General features: G+C 38.2%; 1 protein-coding gene across 3 annotated transcripts; it reads left to right on the forward strand.

The window, feature by feature from the left end:
- Positions 1-323: 323 nt before the first annotated feature.
- Positions 324-16,485, forward strand: NAE1 (NEDD8 activating enzyme E1 subunit 1). Of its 3 annotated transcripts, XM_080637016.1 has the most exons (20): positions 324-399; positions 1,436-1,539; positions 1,637-1,697; positions 2,565-2,595; positions 3,030-3,101; positions 3,402-3,481; positions 4,563-4,672; positions 5,033-5,142; positions 5,751-5,813; positions 6,113-6,176; positions 7,282-7,373; positions 8,655-8,714; positions 8,810-8,943; positions 9,709-9,784; positions 10,121-10,160; positions 11,192-11,278; positions 12,262-12,354; positions 12,764-12,878; positions 12,954-13,003; positions 14,012-16,485. In XM_080637016.1, exons 1-20 carry the CDS (start codon positions 344-346, stop codon positions 14,119-14,121), a joined length of 1,608 nt encoding a protein of 535 aa, XP_080493142.1. In that variant the 5' UTR covers positions 324-343; the 3' UTR covers positions 14,122-16,485. The 3 variants fall into 3 exon arrangements, with proteins under 3 accessions (XP_080493142.1, XP_080493144.1, XP_080493143.1); XM_080637018.1 differs by lacking the exon at positions 11,192-11,278; XM_080637017.1 differs by lacking the exon at positions 3,030-3,101.
- The last annotated feature ends 50 nt before the right edge of the window (positions 16,486-16,535 follow it).

The following is a 16,535-nucleotide window of genomic DNA, read 5'->3' on the forward strand; positions in this document are numbered from 1 at the left end:
GAAGCACCCTCCTGAAGGGCATGGCATCCCATCCCGCACCGGTGCACGCCGTGAGCCCCACAGCCGCCCGGGCCCGCCTGCTCAGCACAGGGGCTTTGCGCCGCCTTCCAAGCCTTCTTCTTACGTTCCCGCAGCACGATGGCAGCACTTCCCGCCCTGTCCCGACCGGCGATGGTGCCAGCTCTGTGCCAGCACCACGCCCCACCGCGGGAGCCACGCCCAACCCCGCTGAGACAGCCGCGACCAGACACTCCGGGACACCGTACCCCAGCAACCAGGCATCCCCGCGCATGCGCCGTCCCTCTAGCGCATGAGCAGTGCGCGCGGTGAAGAGCGTGCGGCAATGGCGGAGCCGGGCAAGGCGAGCATGAAGGAGCAGCGATACGACCGGCAGCTGAGGTAGTGTCATGGGCTGAGAGCTGTTGGGAACTGCCAGGGCTTTGCGGGGCTGCCGTCGTCGCAGCTGGGCTGCCAGCGGGCTGCTGTCGTGGGGGGTCCTGTGTCTCGCCGCAGGTCGGGCAGCTGCTACCGTCTCTGGGTGCTGGTTCTAGCACGGGCCTCTCCTGGGCTCGGTTGCGAAGAGAGGCGCCGTGCTGCGCTGTGCGGGCAGGGCCGCTTGGCGCCGCCTGCTGAGCCCCCGCGACGGCGGCTGTGTCCGAGCCGAGCGCTCTCGGGTTCGCAGAGCGGCTCTGTGAATGTCTGTGCCGGCAGAGGGCAGAAAGGCAAAAAAGAGACAGGTTAAATCGGAGAAGGGCTGCAGTGGAGAGCCCGGTGTGCCGGGTATGGCATGGGTTAATTCTCACAGGCTTGTATACATTTGAAAGTCTTAGTAGTGGTTATGCTTTTCTGCATTTTCAGTAACTTTCTTTTCTGCAGCTGAAGAGGCTAAAGTTACTCCCCGTGTGAAATTAGTGGGGTGTTTGTGACAGAGTACTGTCAAGCCCTGATTTCAACCTGAATATTATTTTATAGGTGTCTTCAACACGTTGCCAAACTCATCGAGACTGATTTCTATCTGCTTGTGCTGTTCGGTGCCGCATAATGCAAATTATATAAAACCAAAAATTATTTGGAGTAAAACTTAAGAGAGCATTCAGTTTCCATGCCACAATTTGTATAAGGAATGTTTTGATCCTTACTGGCTTTGAAGAAGTTAAACGTTAAAACAAAAAAAGGTGTGAATGTTTGCAGCGTGTAACAGTGGGAAAATGAAATTACAGAAACATTGGGCTGCTCTTTAGAAAGCTTCAGGTTTGTCACAGTGAGTTTTCTTAAGGAAAGCTTATTTGGTTACTGCTGTTTAGCTTCTGTCATCACTGAATGGAAAGTAGTATGCTAGCCTCCAGTGGTGACTGTTGACTTTTATTTCTTTATATAGGCTTTACAATCTGAAATGAAATCATTTCATCATGTTTTGGTTTCCATCCCAATATAGGCTGTGGGGTGACCATGGACAAGAAGCATTAGAATCTGCCAATGTTTGTGTGATAAATGCAACAGCAACAGGAACTGAGATACTCAAAAACTTGGTGCTACCAGGTAAGTAGATAGCTATTCTGTATCTTCTTTGCAATGCCTCTGGTAGCTTCATCATGCCTAAATATTAATGATAGGTTTGTTTTTTTTTTTTCCCAAGGTATTGGTTCTTTTACAATTGTCGATGGGAATCGAGTCTCAGGAGAAGATATTGGCAATAAGTAGGTTTTTATTGATTTCTATTACAAATAGAGAAGTAACAGGGTTTCATAAGTAGTTCCATCTCTATACTTGTTAATCCTATAAAATTATTCTAAAAGCCTCTATATTTCTCCAAGTCTTTTGGGGTTTTGGATGTTGGTGACATACAAAGATGCACGATCACTTTGGAATTAGCTGCTGAATTTGGCATATATTTTCAGTTGCTGGTTTTATACTTTACAGGTTTATTTGCTTCACTCAATATAAAAATATTTTTAAAAAACATGCTCACTGCAGTCTTGAGACGTAACAGTGCAACGTTTGCTTGTTTCAGCATGGCTAAATGTACTCTCTTTAATTTTGGTGATGAAGACAACTTACTCTTCTTTAGTTTACCATTGTGAAACTGTGACTGAAAGCCATTTATTGGCTTTCATAGCTTTGAGAGAGTGTGTGCAGCAGGAGAAAGGATGAGAAGCTCTTTAGACATGCTATAAAAAGAATTTGTTTGCTAAGTCTAGATCACTTTCTCTTACGGCTCAGGTAGATACCTACAAAAGTATCTGTGCTTACAGGGGTTGTATGAGGGGGAAGAATATTCCATTACATGATGAAATTAGTACTTACAAGTCTGCAGTATGATTTTGGCTTTCAGAGGAATTTGGCAGGCCTTATTTGACAGATTTATGGCTTGGGTACCAAAAAGTTTTTTTCTTAAGAAGCTTTTCTTAGGAAAATATAACAGTGGTGGGGAGCAGAAAAGAAGATTTAAGGAACAGCTTGGTTTGTTGTGTATGAGTCGACAACATGTTCTGCACCACAAAATGTAGCTTTAATGTTGTTCTGCCGAATAAAAATTCATGTATAACTCTTTTTTTCCTTTTCAGTTTCTTCCTACAAAAAAAACATATTGGTAAGGTAAGGAGATAATAAATGTCACTTCAGGTGTATTGAAAGCATGGAAGTATTGGGTAGTGCTAAAAAACATGTATGTGTAGGTTATTAAAGTCTACTTGTTTTTTGACAAAATTCCCCATGCTTACTTTTTAGTTGCCTATAAATGAAAAGATAAACTTAATTCTGGCTAGACTGAATGGAAAAAAATTATTGGGTATGGTTAAGAAAATCTTTGTAAGGATAAAGTGGAAGGGTATTGTGGTTTAAAGAGTGAAGCTAAGAGTAGAGATGTAAATGGGGGGAAAAATCACAGAAACTGCAGGGTACAAGAGACAGATTTTGGGGGATTTTTTTAGTTGTTTTGGGTTTTTTTAGCATGTAACATATGTATTACTGATGTACTGGATAAATCACATTTGAAGAGGCTAAACATTGTTTTTATTCTTGTGAAACAGAATCGTGGCCAGAGTGCCACTGAGCTCTTGCAAGAATTGAATAATGATGTTTCTGGAAACTATGTTGAAGAGGTTTGTTTTCCTAAATTAGTTGTATGTTTCCTTGTTACACAATGTGATAAAAGTATGAAATGATAGCTGTATGTTGTCTTTGTAGTATTGTAATTTAAGTAGCTTCATGATAAAACAGCATTTGAGGAAGAACATCTTAATTTGTTTGCAAAAAGTCAATATATTTATTTTAAACATTATTTTGTAACTTCTTCATTTTATAACTTTAACTTAACACTTTATATTCACTATTGAACAGACTTGCTGTGTATTCAGAAATTCTCACAGTGTTTCCTGGTGTACTTTTTCTCGATTTTTTAGAGTCCAGAAGTACTTTTAGACAATAACCCTTCCTTTTTCAATCGTTTTAACTTGGTGGTTGCAACACAACTCTCAGAAAGGTATGTTTGTTTTCCTTCAGTTGTAAAAGCAGGTTTTAACTGCAGGCATATTCTTGCAGGAAAACTGATGCAAAACAGAACTGTGCCATTGTGAAGGAATGTTGCAGTAAATTATGGCATTTTCCCATGGACTTTTTTATAGGTTAATACATAGTTTAAAATCTCCTTCAGATCCTGACTACTAGATGCTGTCTCCGGGTGTAGTTTTCTATGTCAAGTACTCCTCTGAAGTGAAAGATATTTCTGGTTCGAAATTACTATAACAAGTATTATTCTTATGTAAAACCTAACATAGGGTCTGTGATACCTTTAGATTTTTGCAAATGCATTTTGTTGTTTGTATAATCCTTTCCAGTTTACCCAAGAATGTAATTACATGTCCCATATGAGCTCTGTCAATTCCAGAAGTTCTTTATTTTTTGATTTTTTTTTTTTTTTCTTTAACCGGCTAACCATGCTGAGAGGCATTTTGCATGCTGCTTTCTGGTAGAAGATGCAGATAGAAAATTACAGCTCTCAGCGGGAGAAGAGCATGTATCTGTTTCAGTAGTCAAACTGCCTCCACACAGGCTGGATAAATGAATAGTTAAAATTGCTCTGTAAGGAAGTGGCTGTTGTTCATACTTTATAAATTTTCTCCTTCCACCTACTTACAGAGGAGTTAGAGGTACTCTCTCTTATAGAAGTAAGAGCCAACTTGCCTTTCTGAAGAGGTGATTCCCTAGTGAATAGCATATTTCTTACGTGCTATTCAGGAGCCTCTGATAGGAACTGCCTCTGCTGGAACTTACCTTGGGGAACACACAGATCTAATTCTTCTCTTTCTTTCACAATTCGTTGAAGGTTTTAGTTAGATATTTGAAGCATTTGGGAGGGTGGAGTGAAATATGAGTAAGCTAATGGATAGACATACTCCTAACCTAGTAAATTTACATATAAAATTACCTTATATGTGTTTAGAATCATAATAATATTAGAGTTCTCTGAGGAGACCTTTCTTAAGTAACCTGTATAAGAGTTGATTTTATAGGTAATTATTGTCCTGAAAAAACACCAAATCATAAAATGTTTTTCTTTACAGTGTGTTGCTGCGCTTGGCTGAACTTCTCTGGAATTCTAACATTCCTCTGCTGGTCTGCAGGACTTACGGGCTGGTTGGTTATATGAGAGTCATTATTAAAGAACATACAGGTTAGAGGATCTTCTGGGATAAAGACTTTTCTAAAAGGTTTAAAGCTTCAATATGTAATGTCCCTTTGATTGTTTTTTATCTTGTTTTTTTTTCATCTTGCGATGTATTTAGTATTTGTTAAGTTTTATGTAGTTTGCAGTTCATCACCACGACCATTCTTTGAGAAATGTATAGAAATTACGGACTGCAACAAATAGTAAAATTAGAGATTATCCTGACATTAAATGTAACTTACACAAAACACTCATATTGAGAATCAAGCAGTTGAACAAGCAGGTGATGCACTGTGTTTGATGTATAGCTCTGTTCTGAAGCTGGACATAAAACTGAAAAGTATTGTGTAATTTTTTTTTTCACAGTTGTGGAATCTCATCCTGACAATAAGTTAGAAGATCTGAGACTGGACAAACAATTTCCAGAGCTGAGGGAACACATTCAGTCTTACGACTTGGATCATATGGACAGAAAGGTTGGTATGTGGTTTGCACTATGTTCTTGAAGACAGATGAAAACATAGGACAGGGATTCTGTGAAAATGACTCTTGACAGATGACTTTTTTTGATGCCTGAACACAGGTAACGGTAGAATCACTTGTGAAGTACTATTTTTGGCCTGTGCCTGAAATGTTACAGTCTGCATTTAAATCTTAAGCAAACAGGGGTCTTGGGAAGTAAGGAAGTTCTTGAACAACTTGACTTTTTTGTTAGATTGATTCCCCTTAAATTTCCCATCTCTTTCATTTGTTTGGGGTTTTTTTTCCCTTTTAATTTTTATGATTACCTACTGCTGCAGAACTTTACAGTGTGGATATTTGTGTATAGCATTAAGTTCCACTTTAAAGAAAAATACTGGGGAGCTTGGCTCAGACACCCTTATTTTAAGTAAAGGAATAGTAATTTGATGATTTGTTTTATAGTAGTTAGAGAACATTATTTCTGAATCGAATCTGGAACATGTCCTGTGTCTTTAGAGTAGTGGAAGGGACGTTAGTTTACATTTCAAATAGGTTTTTAATTTGTTTCTTGTTTTTTATCTTTTCTTACCTTGACAAAGATTTCTCTGCTGTTCAATTACAGGACCATAGCCACACTCCATGGATTGTGATTGTAGCCAAGTATCTAACAAAATGGCTTAATGAGGTATATTGCAAAATTGGATAAGTCATCAGTCTTACCATAATTATTATTATTATCATAATTATTACTTTTGATACGTCTTTTCTAAACGAGGTTGTTGTTTTGGCAGTGTGTTACAAATACAGAAAATAAGCTGGAATCGTTAAAAAACAGTTACTAATTGAAGTACAAGTGAATGTATATGAACAGTGACGGACTGGTAGAGTTCATCAGTCTGAATGCTCATGAGGCCAGAAGTAGATATTTTAAAGACAAAATCTGTTTAGTGTGGTTTTCCTTTTTTTTTTTTTTTTTTAATTTAGAAAAATGATCAGTTTCCTAAGAGTTACAAAGAAAAAGAAGCCTTCAGACAACTGATTCGGCAAGGTATGTCCTAGAAGTCACTTACTTGTACTGGCAGAAATGTGTAAGGCAGTATGTGGAAAATAATCAGAAGTTCTGTCAGGGTTAAGTTATGAAAATTCTTCTGGCATATGCAGAATGACTCCTCCACTAAATTATTGTTTTATACAGGTGGGTCTCAAGATCCCAGACTTGCTTATAAATGCACTTTGGCAGTGTTTCATACTGTTTGCTTTTTAAGATCAAGAGTATGTTTTCTTTTGGGTGGGAAGGTATTAAGAACCAATCTTGTGGAAAATGTTGGTGTTTAACATGGAAAATGTGATAGACAGGAAAGCAGATGGCTTTTTGACACTTTAATTGTTAAGAGCTGCAAGTAGATGATTGGTCAGTTGACCCAACAAGACGTGCTGATCGTTGCCTCTCAAAATGACCAGTTCAGAGGGAGAGAAAGATGGTGTAGCTGTTCAAATAGACTGTAATCAGTATGTGAACAGACTTAATTTTTGCAGACACTTCAATCTAATACCTTTTGTGGGTGCTAAAATTAGTGAGGCATTTTTAAGATCTAGAAATACATTTTCTTTAAGTGACTGTAGAATAAAAACATGAACTGAAATTTAAGTATTTGCTCTCTTAATGCTGAACTGTGTGCAAATTGCCAAGTAATTCGTCCCCAGGTTGGACTAGGGAGCTCACTTGAGCTGTAGTAATTACCTCTGGCTGGATTAGGTTTTTAGTGGAGTCCGTTTCTTGGTCTGTCTTGCTGTGTGTTTTCATATGTGTTTGCCAAAATTGAGCAAAAAACCCCAACAAAACACAAGTGGGGATGGGAATGAAACTTGAATTGCCTCTTTACCACCATCTATGCTAATTTAGTGATTATTAAACTTTTTCTCAAACTGGTATTTTTGTGGTAAATAGCTTCTATTTAACATCACAGGAAAATTAATCATATGCAAAATGTAAATGTAGGTAGTTTTATCAGTACATCTTATTGGTAATTCAGGTCTTTGCTGATTAGCTGTTATGCCACAAATACATTCAAAGCCAGTCTGCTCTGCTGGTAAGACCTAAAGAATGTGTAAGTCAGGGGATTGTGTATTTTTAATTATATTTTTTCAATAAGGTATCTTAAAGAATGAGAATGGGGCCCCAGAAGATGAGGAAAACTTTGAAGAAGCTATAAAAAATGTGAACACAGCATTAAATACTACAGAGGTAACATAAACATATGATAAAATCTAACTGCTTTGGTTTTTTTCAGGACATACTATGCACATATAGGGAAGGAATTCCATTTGCAACATTTGTATTTAGGTAAAACAGGATTAGTGCAATTTTTAGAATTGAAATAATGTAAACCAGCCCTAGACTAGGTGGCACTGTAGTTTATGGAAATTCTTCTGTTTCCTTGCTCATGCAAGGAAGCTACATTTCCTTCCTGAAGGCTTGAATTCAAGTATAGAATGATTCAATAATCAGAGTCCATTAGTAGTGTGTTCCTGTTGTAGACTTTTACAGTTTACTTCATAAAAGAAGATCTGTGGAGTGCTTGGTACAATTGTGAAGAATTACCAGTCACTGGTGTGGGTGATGCCTGATGTAAATACATGGCCAGGAAAGAGACTCGGAAAGCATTTGTTGAAATTCTGCTATATTGAAGCTGGTTGCTATAGTATTTACTCTGTGTAGAAATGAAGGGCTTTAAGGGACTTCTGACTCAGCGAACTCAGTACCTTACTCTTGAAGAAACATGTTACGAAATTCCTTCCTAAACTGATCAAGCTTAGAAACATTAAAAGTGAAGTCTTCATTGTTTTTCATTAATCCTGAAATAGTAACTCATGGTTTAGTATTGAGCTCTGATTTTTCTAACCTCTCATCCATGGTAAATTGCTAAAGCTACATGGAATAAAATCATGTTATGTGGTTCTTTTTAATTTACATTCCATTTTTATTTGAATTGTGGTTATCCTTGCTTTGACAGTCACATTAAGTCTCCCAGGAAAGCAGCAGGTAAAGCTTAGTGCTATCACCTGAGCCACTAGAAACTGTGTCCCAGGATATTAATGGTTTATTTCAATTTATGTGCAAGACTGAACTGCAGCAGGAGTCAAAACATTCTTACTTTTTCAGCCTCTTTTTACTTCTCCAGCCTTTTTGCTACTCTGTCTCTAACAGGTAGGATGGCAGCTGGCACTGGTAGTACCTTTTGCTGATGCTGCTACCAGGTTTTTTTTAAATCTTCCCAGTAAAAGGTGGAAATAAGGTGAGATTTTGTGTGTGATAATCTTGATCTGAAGTATGTGCCTTCTTCTCAGGCACTGCTACTATTTGAAATATTAAAAGCAGTGACTATGTAAGATTCAGAGGAAATTTTGGTATGAAACTGAAGTCGTTTAGGGTTGGTTCACCTATGTAATGAGTGTTGAGATAATTCAAGAAATCAAAAGTCAGGTACATACAACCTCTTTTTTTTTTTTTTTTAATTATTCATAGATTCCAAAAGGCATTGAAGAGATTTTTAATGATGATCGCTGCATAAAACTCACAGAGCAGGTAATGAGTAGCTAAGGGTAAAGGGTAGGACTTAAATATAGACAAAGCATCATAAATAACATCTCTGTACATGATTGTCTCTTGTGCATTTGCAGTCACCTTCCTTCTGGATATTGGCTCGAGCTGTAAAGGAATTTGTGGCAAATGAGGGGCAAGGAACCTTGCCTGTCCGAGGCAGTATTCCTGATATGATAGCAGACTCCAGTAAATTTATCGAATTGCAAAATGTGTAAGTATACCATTTTCTCTTTAATAGTTACTAGTGATGATAAATGGTGATGACTTCAGACCTCACAAAATGTGTGAATTCCTGTATTTAAAATAAGAGTGTATGTGGGCCTGGGGTGAGGAGGGGTGTGGGAAGCATGACAGCCTGGAACTATGCTCCCTGTATAGATTGTCTGCTGTTTGGAACCAGGGCAAAAGCCTTCAGTGTATCCCTGTTTCTTAAGGTTGTGTAGTAAGTGACCAGTTCCCTTACTTACAGATCTAGTAAAGACCTTGCTATAGGTAGTAGATACCATAGCCCAGCTAATGCTGTCCAAAGCAAACTGTTGCTTAAACACAGCCTTTGTTTTTTGTCTTCAATGTGTATGTTTACCTGGCTGCAGGAATTCTATTTTCCTCGGTACTTAAGTCTAAATACTAATGAATGCCCTTTCAGGGGACTGCCTGGTAGATCAGGAAGGGCAAAGACTTTGTGGAGGAACATTAACTACAGATTCTAAACAGCATCAGTATGGATCAATATTTTAGGAAGGTCATCTTTGAATGCAGGTGTCCTCAACATGAACTTAGGATTCCTATGCGTCCTGGACATGATGCAAATAGCTGGGCCCAAAAGTCTTTTACAGTATTATCACATTTTCTTGGCAGCTTCTTCCTCCTTCCTTTTTTTTAATCTCTAAAATGAAGCAGTATCGTGCAGAAGACTTGAATTTATTGTCTGTGCAATTGTGCTGTTGAATTATTAAGACTTCTTTACTATTAACAGATACCGTGAAAAAGCAAAGAAGGATATTGCTGCTGTGGGTAACTATGCTGCTAAATTGCTACAGTCCCTAGGCAAGGTAATTACAAACGTGTGGCTGTTCACACAGGATACAAATATTTTTTCCCTGGCATTCTGTAGAGAAATAAGTCACTGGAAACAGATATGAGAAGGCTAAATTACCTCGTTCTCTTTAAAAGGCTTAAGTAAGTTGTAATGAAATTTAGTATTTGTGGTCTGTTTTCCCACTTTTGGTTTGGTCATGTAAAAGGCATACAGTGATAGATTATTTACAATGTAAAAAGTACTTTTTTTACAAGAATAAGTTATTTCACAATAAACATATTAGTAACTTTGAAAATATAAATTCTCTGGTCATTGTATGTACTGCAATTAAGTATATGCTCTCTTTTAGGCACCTGAGTCCGTTTCAGAGAGAGAATTAAAATTGCTTTGTGAGTATACTTGGATTCTGTTGCTGTGTTTATGCAAATGATAATTAAAAAAAATTGAATGATTGTGTAGTTACTAATCAGTAATTCAGTATCTGAATTTTTCAAATAAGTTCTTAGCACTTGCATCCATCATCTTGAATGGAAGTAGCAAATGTTCAGCACCTTTCAGTAGTGAGTCTATAAAGGTTGGCTTTTAATGATACTTTTTCAGGTCGAAACAACAGGTAGCAGATATCCTCTACTTTCTGTGATTAGTACCTAATCACTTTTGCCCATTCTGTGATACTGACTTTGGAGTGTGGGCCTTGTAAAGTGGTAGTCTGAAAAGGTAAAACAGTAATGCGGTGAGTAGTACTGGTGGTGGCATTTTAGGTTATGTCTGTTCTGGATGTGTATACATGTCTGCAGTGCAGCCTTGCTAAGTCTCCTTGCAACTGGAAAACTTCCCTATAAGCCTATAGAGAAGAGCATGTTGCCTCTGTGTTCATAGATTGTTTGCTGGGGGTTTGAGAACCTTGCCGTTCGCCTTTTTTGAGTGGTAGGCAGTAGCTGCACTTCAGGTTGTTTCATAGCTATGACACTGGAGAAGAGCGTTTTCCCTCTCATAGCTGCACTGTTAGAATATTAATTGAGAGTATGTTGAGGCAGCAGTAGGTATTTCAGGAGATTAAAAGAACCCATGTTCAGTTGCAGCATGGAAGGGGAAAATGTGAAGTTGCTGGCTGTGGCTGATGAATTGCTATAGAAGGGCTATGCACTTTGTGAGCTGTTTCATTAATGTGGCAGATATGTGTAGATTCTGGACATAAATAAGCACAAGGTATTTCACGAACATATTTGTGATCATAGACCTAAATGTAGCTTAATAGATTTTATTACTGCAAGCTACTGGAAGAAACAGGAAAGTGTTAAATAGAATTATCATGAGTTTGCCTTTCATGTTTAGCACAGCAGAGATACAGACTTAAAAAGACTTAGTAATTGGTGATGCTTTCAAGTGAGTAAAATTCTCCTTTCTGCACTCTGCTTAGGCAGCAATGCCGCTTTCCTCCGGGTACTGCGATGTAGATCTCTGGCTGAGGAATACAGCTTAAACACTTTTAATAAGGATGTAATCAGTAAGTACACGTTTTTGGTGCATACTTTTAATTGAATTTTCAACTTGAAATGCTTTTGTGATCAGAAAGGATTGTATGTTGAACATTCTATTTCATCATGCAGTTTCAGAACTTGGCATCAACTAGAAGTATGGGGTTTTTAAGTCTAGAGTGTTGAATTCAATTTGATTTTGAAAGACTTTATTTTTGATAGAATATAAGTAAAACATTGTTTTCTGCAAACCTTTCTGTATCTCAGTTATTTCTGACAGAGCTGGAAAGGTGCTTTCACCTGACTGAAGATACGAGAATAATTCTCTTGCCCACTCTCAGCTTACCTTTTCAGTATGTGAACTAGCAAACTAGTTACTTAATACTACGTTTTCTTTTTTAACCTGCATAAATTAATAAATAATACTAATAAAGCTGGAAATACTTTTATCAAAGTTTATATTAAGCATATATAAGTTCCTTGAATGTTTTGGACAAAATGGATATGCAGAGTGTATTTTATAATATTTATAATTTAAAGTGAAGGCGCCTTGAATAAGTTGCTAATATGCAATGTGATTTAAGTAGTAGTTAGTGTTCAGAAAGGCTACTGAGCTGTATGTATGTTAAGGGAGTTAAGACCTCCTTTATAATTACTGTAATTACAGTTAAATGTATGAAACATGCGTTTCAAATCCCAAAATTATGACTAAGCATTATTGTATTTAATCTTATAGCAGCTGTCAGAGTTGAAACATGAGTATCTTCACAGAACAGTATGTCAAATACATACAGTATGGTGTGTCTTATGCTATGGAGTCCAAATCATATCTGAGAGTTGACTTACTGAGATTCTTAGTTGCAGGGGTTTTTTTTCATTAAAACTTCTTTTTACTGTGGATATTACAGTTTAAGCACATGAGAAATACTTGATTTTAGAGTAATTAAAGTAGTTTTCTTTTTCCCCCTCCATTTCATCTGTACCAGCTAATCCATTCTCTTGCTGTTTTCAGTTTCCCATATGGATAACCCAGACAGTGAAATAGTTCTGTACTTGATGCTGCGGGCTGTAGACAGATTTTATAAGCAGTATGGCAGATACCCAGGTATGTGAATACCAGAGTTACTTAACATCATCAACAGAAATATAAACATCAAATACTTACCGTAATACTAGTTGTAAACTATATTCTTAGCTGAGGGTTTGTTTACATATTAATGTAACTTTAAAAATGTGAAAATTAAAGTGAGAATTTTATGTCTTTGGGAATTTAAAGGATGTATCTGACTTGATACTACTGAAATGGGTTGCATGGATTATGAATTGGTTCAGCTATGCAGTGATTTGTCATTATCATGAGTCACATCAACAGAATATTCAATTATTATTAGTCTCATATTAATATAGCAATTGGCTTAAAAACTTTTCAGAAAAATACTGTGCTGCCGTTTAAATCCATTAACTTTGAGTATGGCGTTGCAATTGTGTGATGAACCAGTTAACTTATTTTCTAGGTGTCTGCAACTATCAGGTAGAAGATGATACTGGAAAACTGAAATCATGCCTTGCTGGTTTCTTGCAAGAACATGGGCTGTCTGTAGTGGTGAAAGATGAATATTTTCAAGAGTTGTAAGTATTCTATCTGAAGTGTCACTTTGTTGGTAAAACTGACCCCAAAATACTAACTGTTACTTTGCTATCCAGTTGTCGCTATGGAGCTGCTGAGCCACATGCTATTGCTGCCCTTGTGGGAGGTAAGAATGCCATGATATTTCTAAGGTACATACAAACAAACCAGCCTGTTGCAGTACATGCTTGATTCCAAATCTTCACTGTTTTAATTACTTTGTAACTGTAGTAATCACAGACTGTTGTCAAGATAGCATTACAACAAAATCCACCCACTGGGTTCTCCAGATGTGACCTCCTTTGATATACAGGAAAAGTGGAAACAGTGAGGGTTTAAAGTAGCAAAATAAACCAAATAAATAATCTTAGTATATCAATTCTAGTAACTTAAAATTGTCTTTAAAAATAAAATGTTTGAAAAAGCCTTTAATACTACTACAATTATTACTCTAACACAGTACACATTTTTCTTTAACATAATACACTTATCTAAGTGTCTGTTAAATGTAAATAGACTTGATTGCTTACTTGCAGGTATTAAAACAAAATGTTTCAGTTCATGCTCAAAATTGATATATGTTAGGTTCTTTATTTCATTTCATGTGGTGCTGAAGATAATTATATGTTAAATACTCAGTGGATGTAGGTAGGAATCTTCTTCTGATGAAGTGAACTTGGTATTTGCAGTGCTTTAGAAAACATGTAAAGATAACTTCTGAAGAAATTGCAGAGTATTTCATGCTACAGGAGAACACAGAGATCACAATTTATTTTACAGTTCAACTGTACATGTTTTTTTAATTGAAACTCTTAATTTGATGTAGCGAGGTCACAACTTGCATAGATCTCACACATTTTTACTCTGTGTGTATGCACATGGAGAGGAAGTATATACAGCAAAGTATATGTAAAGCTGACTTCTGAAGTAAGTTGTCTGAGCCTCTTCTATATGGGAAGTATTGAAAGGCGTTTTTTCCCCCCCTTTGGAGTTGTGTCAGGTGCTGCTGAAATAATTCCAGTGTAGGGATTTGTCTATAAATAACATTCTTCTACTGGCTTTTAAACGTAAAGTGCTAACCACCTTTTGGTTTATCTGTTTTTCTTTGTTTTCCTTTCTTTTGTTTCTTTTACAGGAGCTGCTGCACAGGAGGTTATCAAAGTCATTACAGGGCAGTTTGTAATTTTTAATAACACTTACATTTACAGTGGTATGTCACAGACTTCAGCGACTTTCCAGCTGTAGGATAAGGATCCTCCTTGCCACCAAGCGATGCTGCTGCAATGTTCTGTAAATACTGTGGTGTTCTGCCACTGACTCTTCCCGATTACCCATCAATCAAAGGTCCTTTATTTGTAATGATTTACCTTCACACCCACCCACAGGCCCCCCGGGGACAAAAAAAAAATCATACAAACCCTAAATTATTAATTTATTTTTTTTTTTAATCTGGAATTTTCAGATCCACCTGTGAAAGAAAACAGCAATAGCTGTTCTCTGTTATGGTCCATGAATTTACAAACTGGTTGGATTGATTTTCAGCAGAGCTGATTTTTACAGGTTAATTTTCTTCTTGTAAAAGCTGTTCTTCAGGTTGAGAGGGGAGGACTCCCAAAAGTTTGAAAAAGGCCACTGTAACCATTAGAGAGTAAGGATCCAGCTGTGAGAGGAGCTAGGGGAAGCTGCACCGCCTTTAGAGAGTCCAAGGAGGTTGTGCAGAGGGATTGCATTCCAGAAAGCGTGGTTTCCAGCTCTGTTCACCTACTAAAAGGTTCTTTTTCCTACGCCATTGGTGTCTGGCGAATGTCAGATGATGGCTCACTGCGGTTTGTGGTGTTGCTGTAGTTTCCAAGACACAGGGTATGAAACACTGCACTGAAACCGAGTGATTGCGCCCCGGCCCGGGCCTGAAGCCGCGCTCCGATTCAGGTGGCGGAGCAGGAGGCAGGAAAGGGCCGCGGTGCCCGAGAGGAGCCGCCCGACCGCACCCCCCCTCAGAGCGCTCCTGAGAGGCCGCGCGGGGGGGCGGGAAAGGCGCGCGAGCGGGCTGTCTCCTCAGGCCGGCGGCGGGAGCGGCCCGGAGCACCTCGGTGTGCAAGCGGAGTCACTGCCATTGCCGGATCGACAGGTAGAGGTGCCCTGTTTCACATCCTCTTGATACTCCCCACGCTTCCCGAAAGGTGGCAGGAGAATGTTGATTGACCTTTAGACAGTTGGCTCTTCTTTTTTAAAAAACATTTAAATATTTTTTTCCTTTTTGTATTTGGGGTGATCTAGAGTACTTGTTAAGACTTCAATGTGAGTTCTGAATCGTGTATGGGGAGGGGGCGTGGAATCGTTGCTAAAATAGTGGAGGACTTCAGAGGTCTGTCTTGCTGAGGCTTGTTTCACCAAAGGTAGCAGTGCAGCCTCAACTGCTGGTATACATTTGGATTTCAATGGGACACCAGCTGTCAGGACTTCTTCCACTGCATGGGCTTTGACCATAAAATTTTAAAAGGAAAAATCCCCCTGAGACTGGCTGTTCCTAGCCTGGTGTGGCTGTGCAGGGTCTTGAGTTTATCTGTGCTGCTTTAAAAGTGGATTTCTTTTGAGTTCTGAAGGGATGGCATGAGTTATTTTCCGTAACTGATGGGGAAGAGATTATCTATTTTCTTGTACACACAGGATTTGCCGGAAGTCTGCTGCAGCAAAGCGTGTTACTTAATCTTTCCATCTTTGCCCTGTGATGCAACAATGGAGTTTAGCTATTTGTATTTTAATGTAGGCTGGCTTATATTTTGTGTACCTTCTATATGTTGCAAAAGATCAGCTGGGGTCAAGACATCTTTCTATGGTGTTTAAAAAAACCTTGTTTTTCTTATGTTAAAGGCTTTTTAATTGTATGCATGTGTATTTAATTAAACTTTACAGAAATGAACAAAGTGAACTTGTTTTTGCAGCCTTTCTTTTGTTGAGGAGTATGTGGATAGTTTTTGTTTTAGGCCAGCAGGGTGGTAGCCATAGGGGCAAAAGAGGTGAGGAAGACTTACAAGCTTTCCACTGTTGTGGCAGGGTTAGATTTGCAAGAAAATGAAACTATCTGTATTATCACTTCTGAAAGGGCAAAGGAAGATGAACTCTTTAAACATTCCCTCTCAAAATACACACTTCAATGTCATTTTAAGGATGAATACAGAGTATTTGAACTAATGGAAGCAGGAAAAGAATGGGAACAATCTGACTAAAGCAGATCTGTCTGTCTTCATTAAGATGGCAGTGATATTTTCTCAAGGCCTTTGGTCTACTTGGAGAAGGATAACCAATCTGTTACTAAGCTGGATTTATAACTCATACAAAGTTTCTACCTGAAGCTAGATAATTTTTGAGAGATTGAAATAGGTTGCTGTGGTGCTTGCGTCAGTCTTTTGTGTCTGAGTCCTGGGGGATGCTTAAGGGACCATCTTCCTGTTTCCAAACATCAGTTTCACTCTGCTGTTCAACAGTCTTTCAGATGCTGGCACATTAGGTTTGTGTAGAATCCCTGTTGAGTTTTCTAGTTTGCATACTTAATGTAATGTGATAATTTCTTTGGTGAATTAAAATAAATACTTAGTTTAAGAAATAACAGTTCATGCTTGTTGTCTTTGGTTTTGATCAATACTGATGAAACAACACAA

The sequence above is a fragment of the Psittacula echo genome (genome assembly GCF_963264785.1).
Source record: "Psittacula echo genome assembly, chromosome: Z".
Lineage (NCBI taxonomy): Eukaryota > Metazoa > Chordata > Aves > Psittaciformes > Psittacidae > Psittacula > Psittacula echo.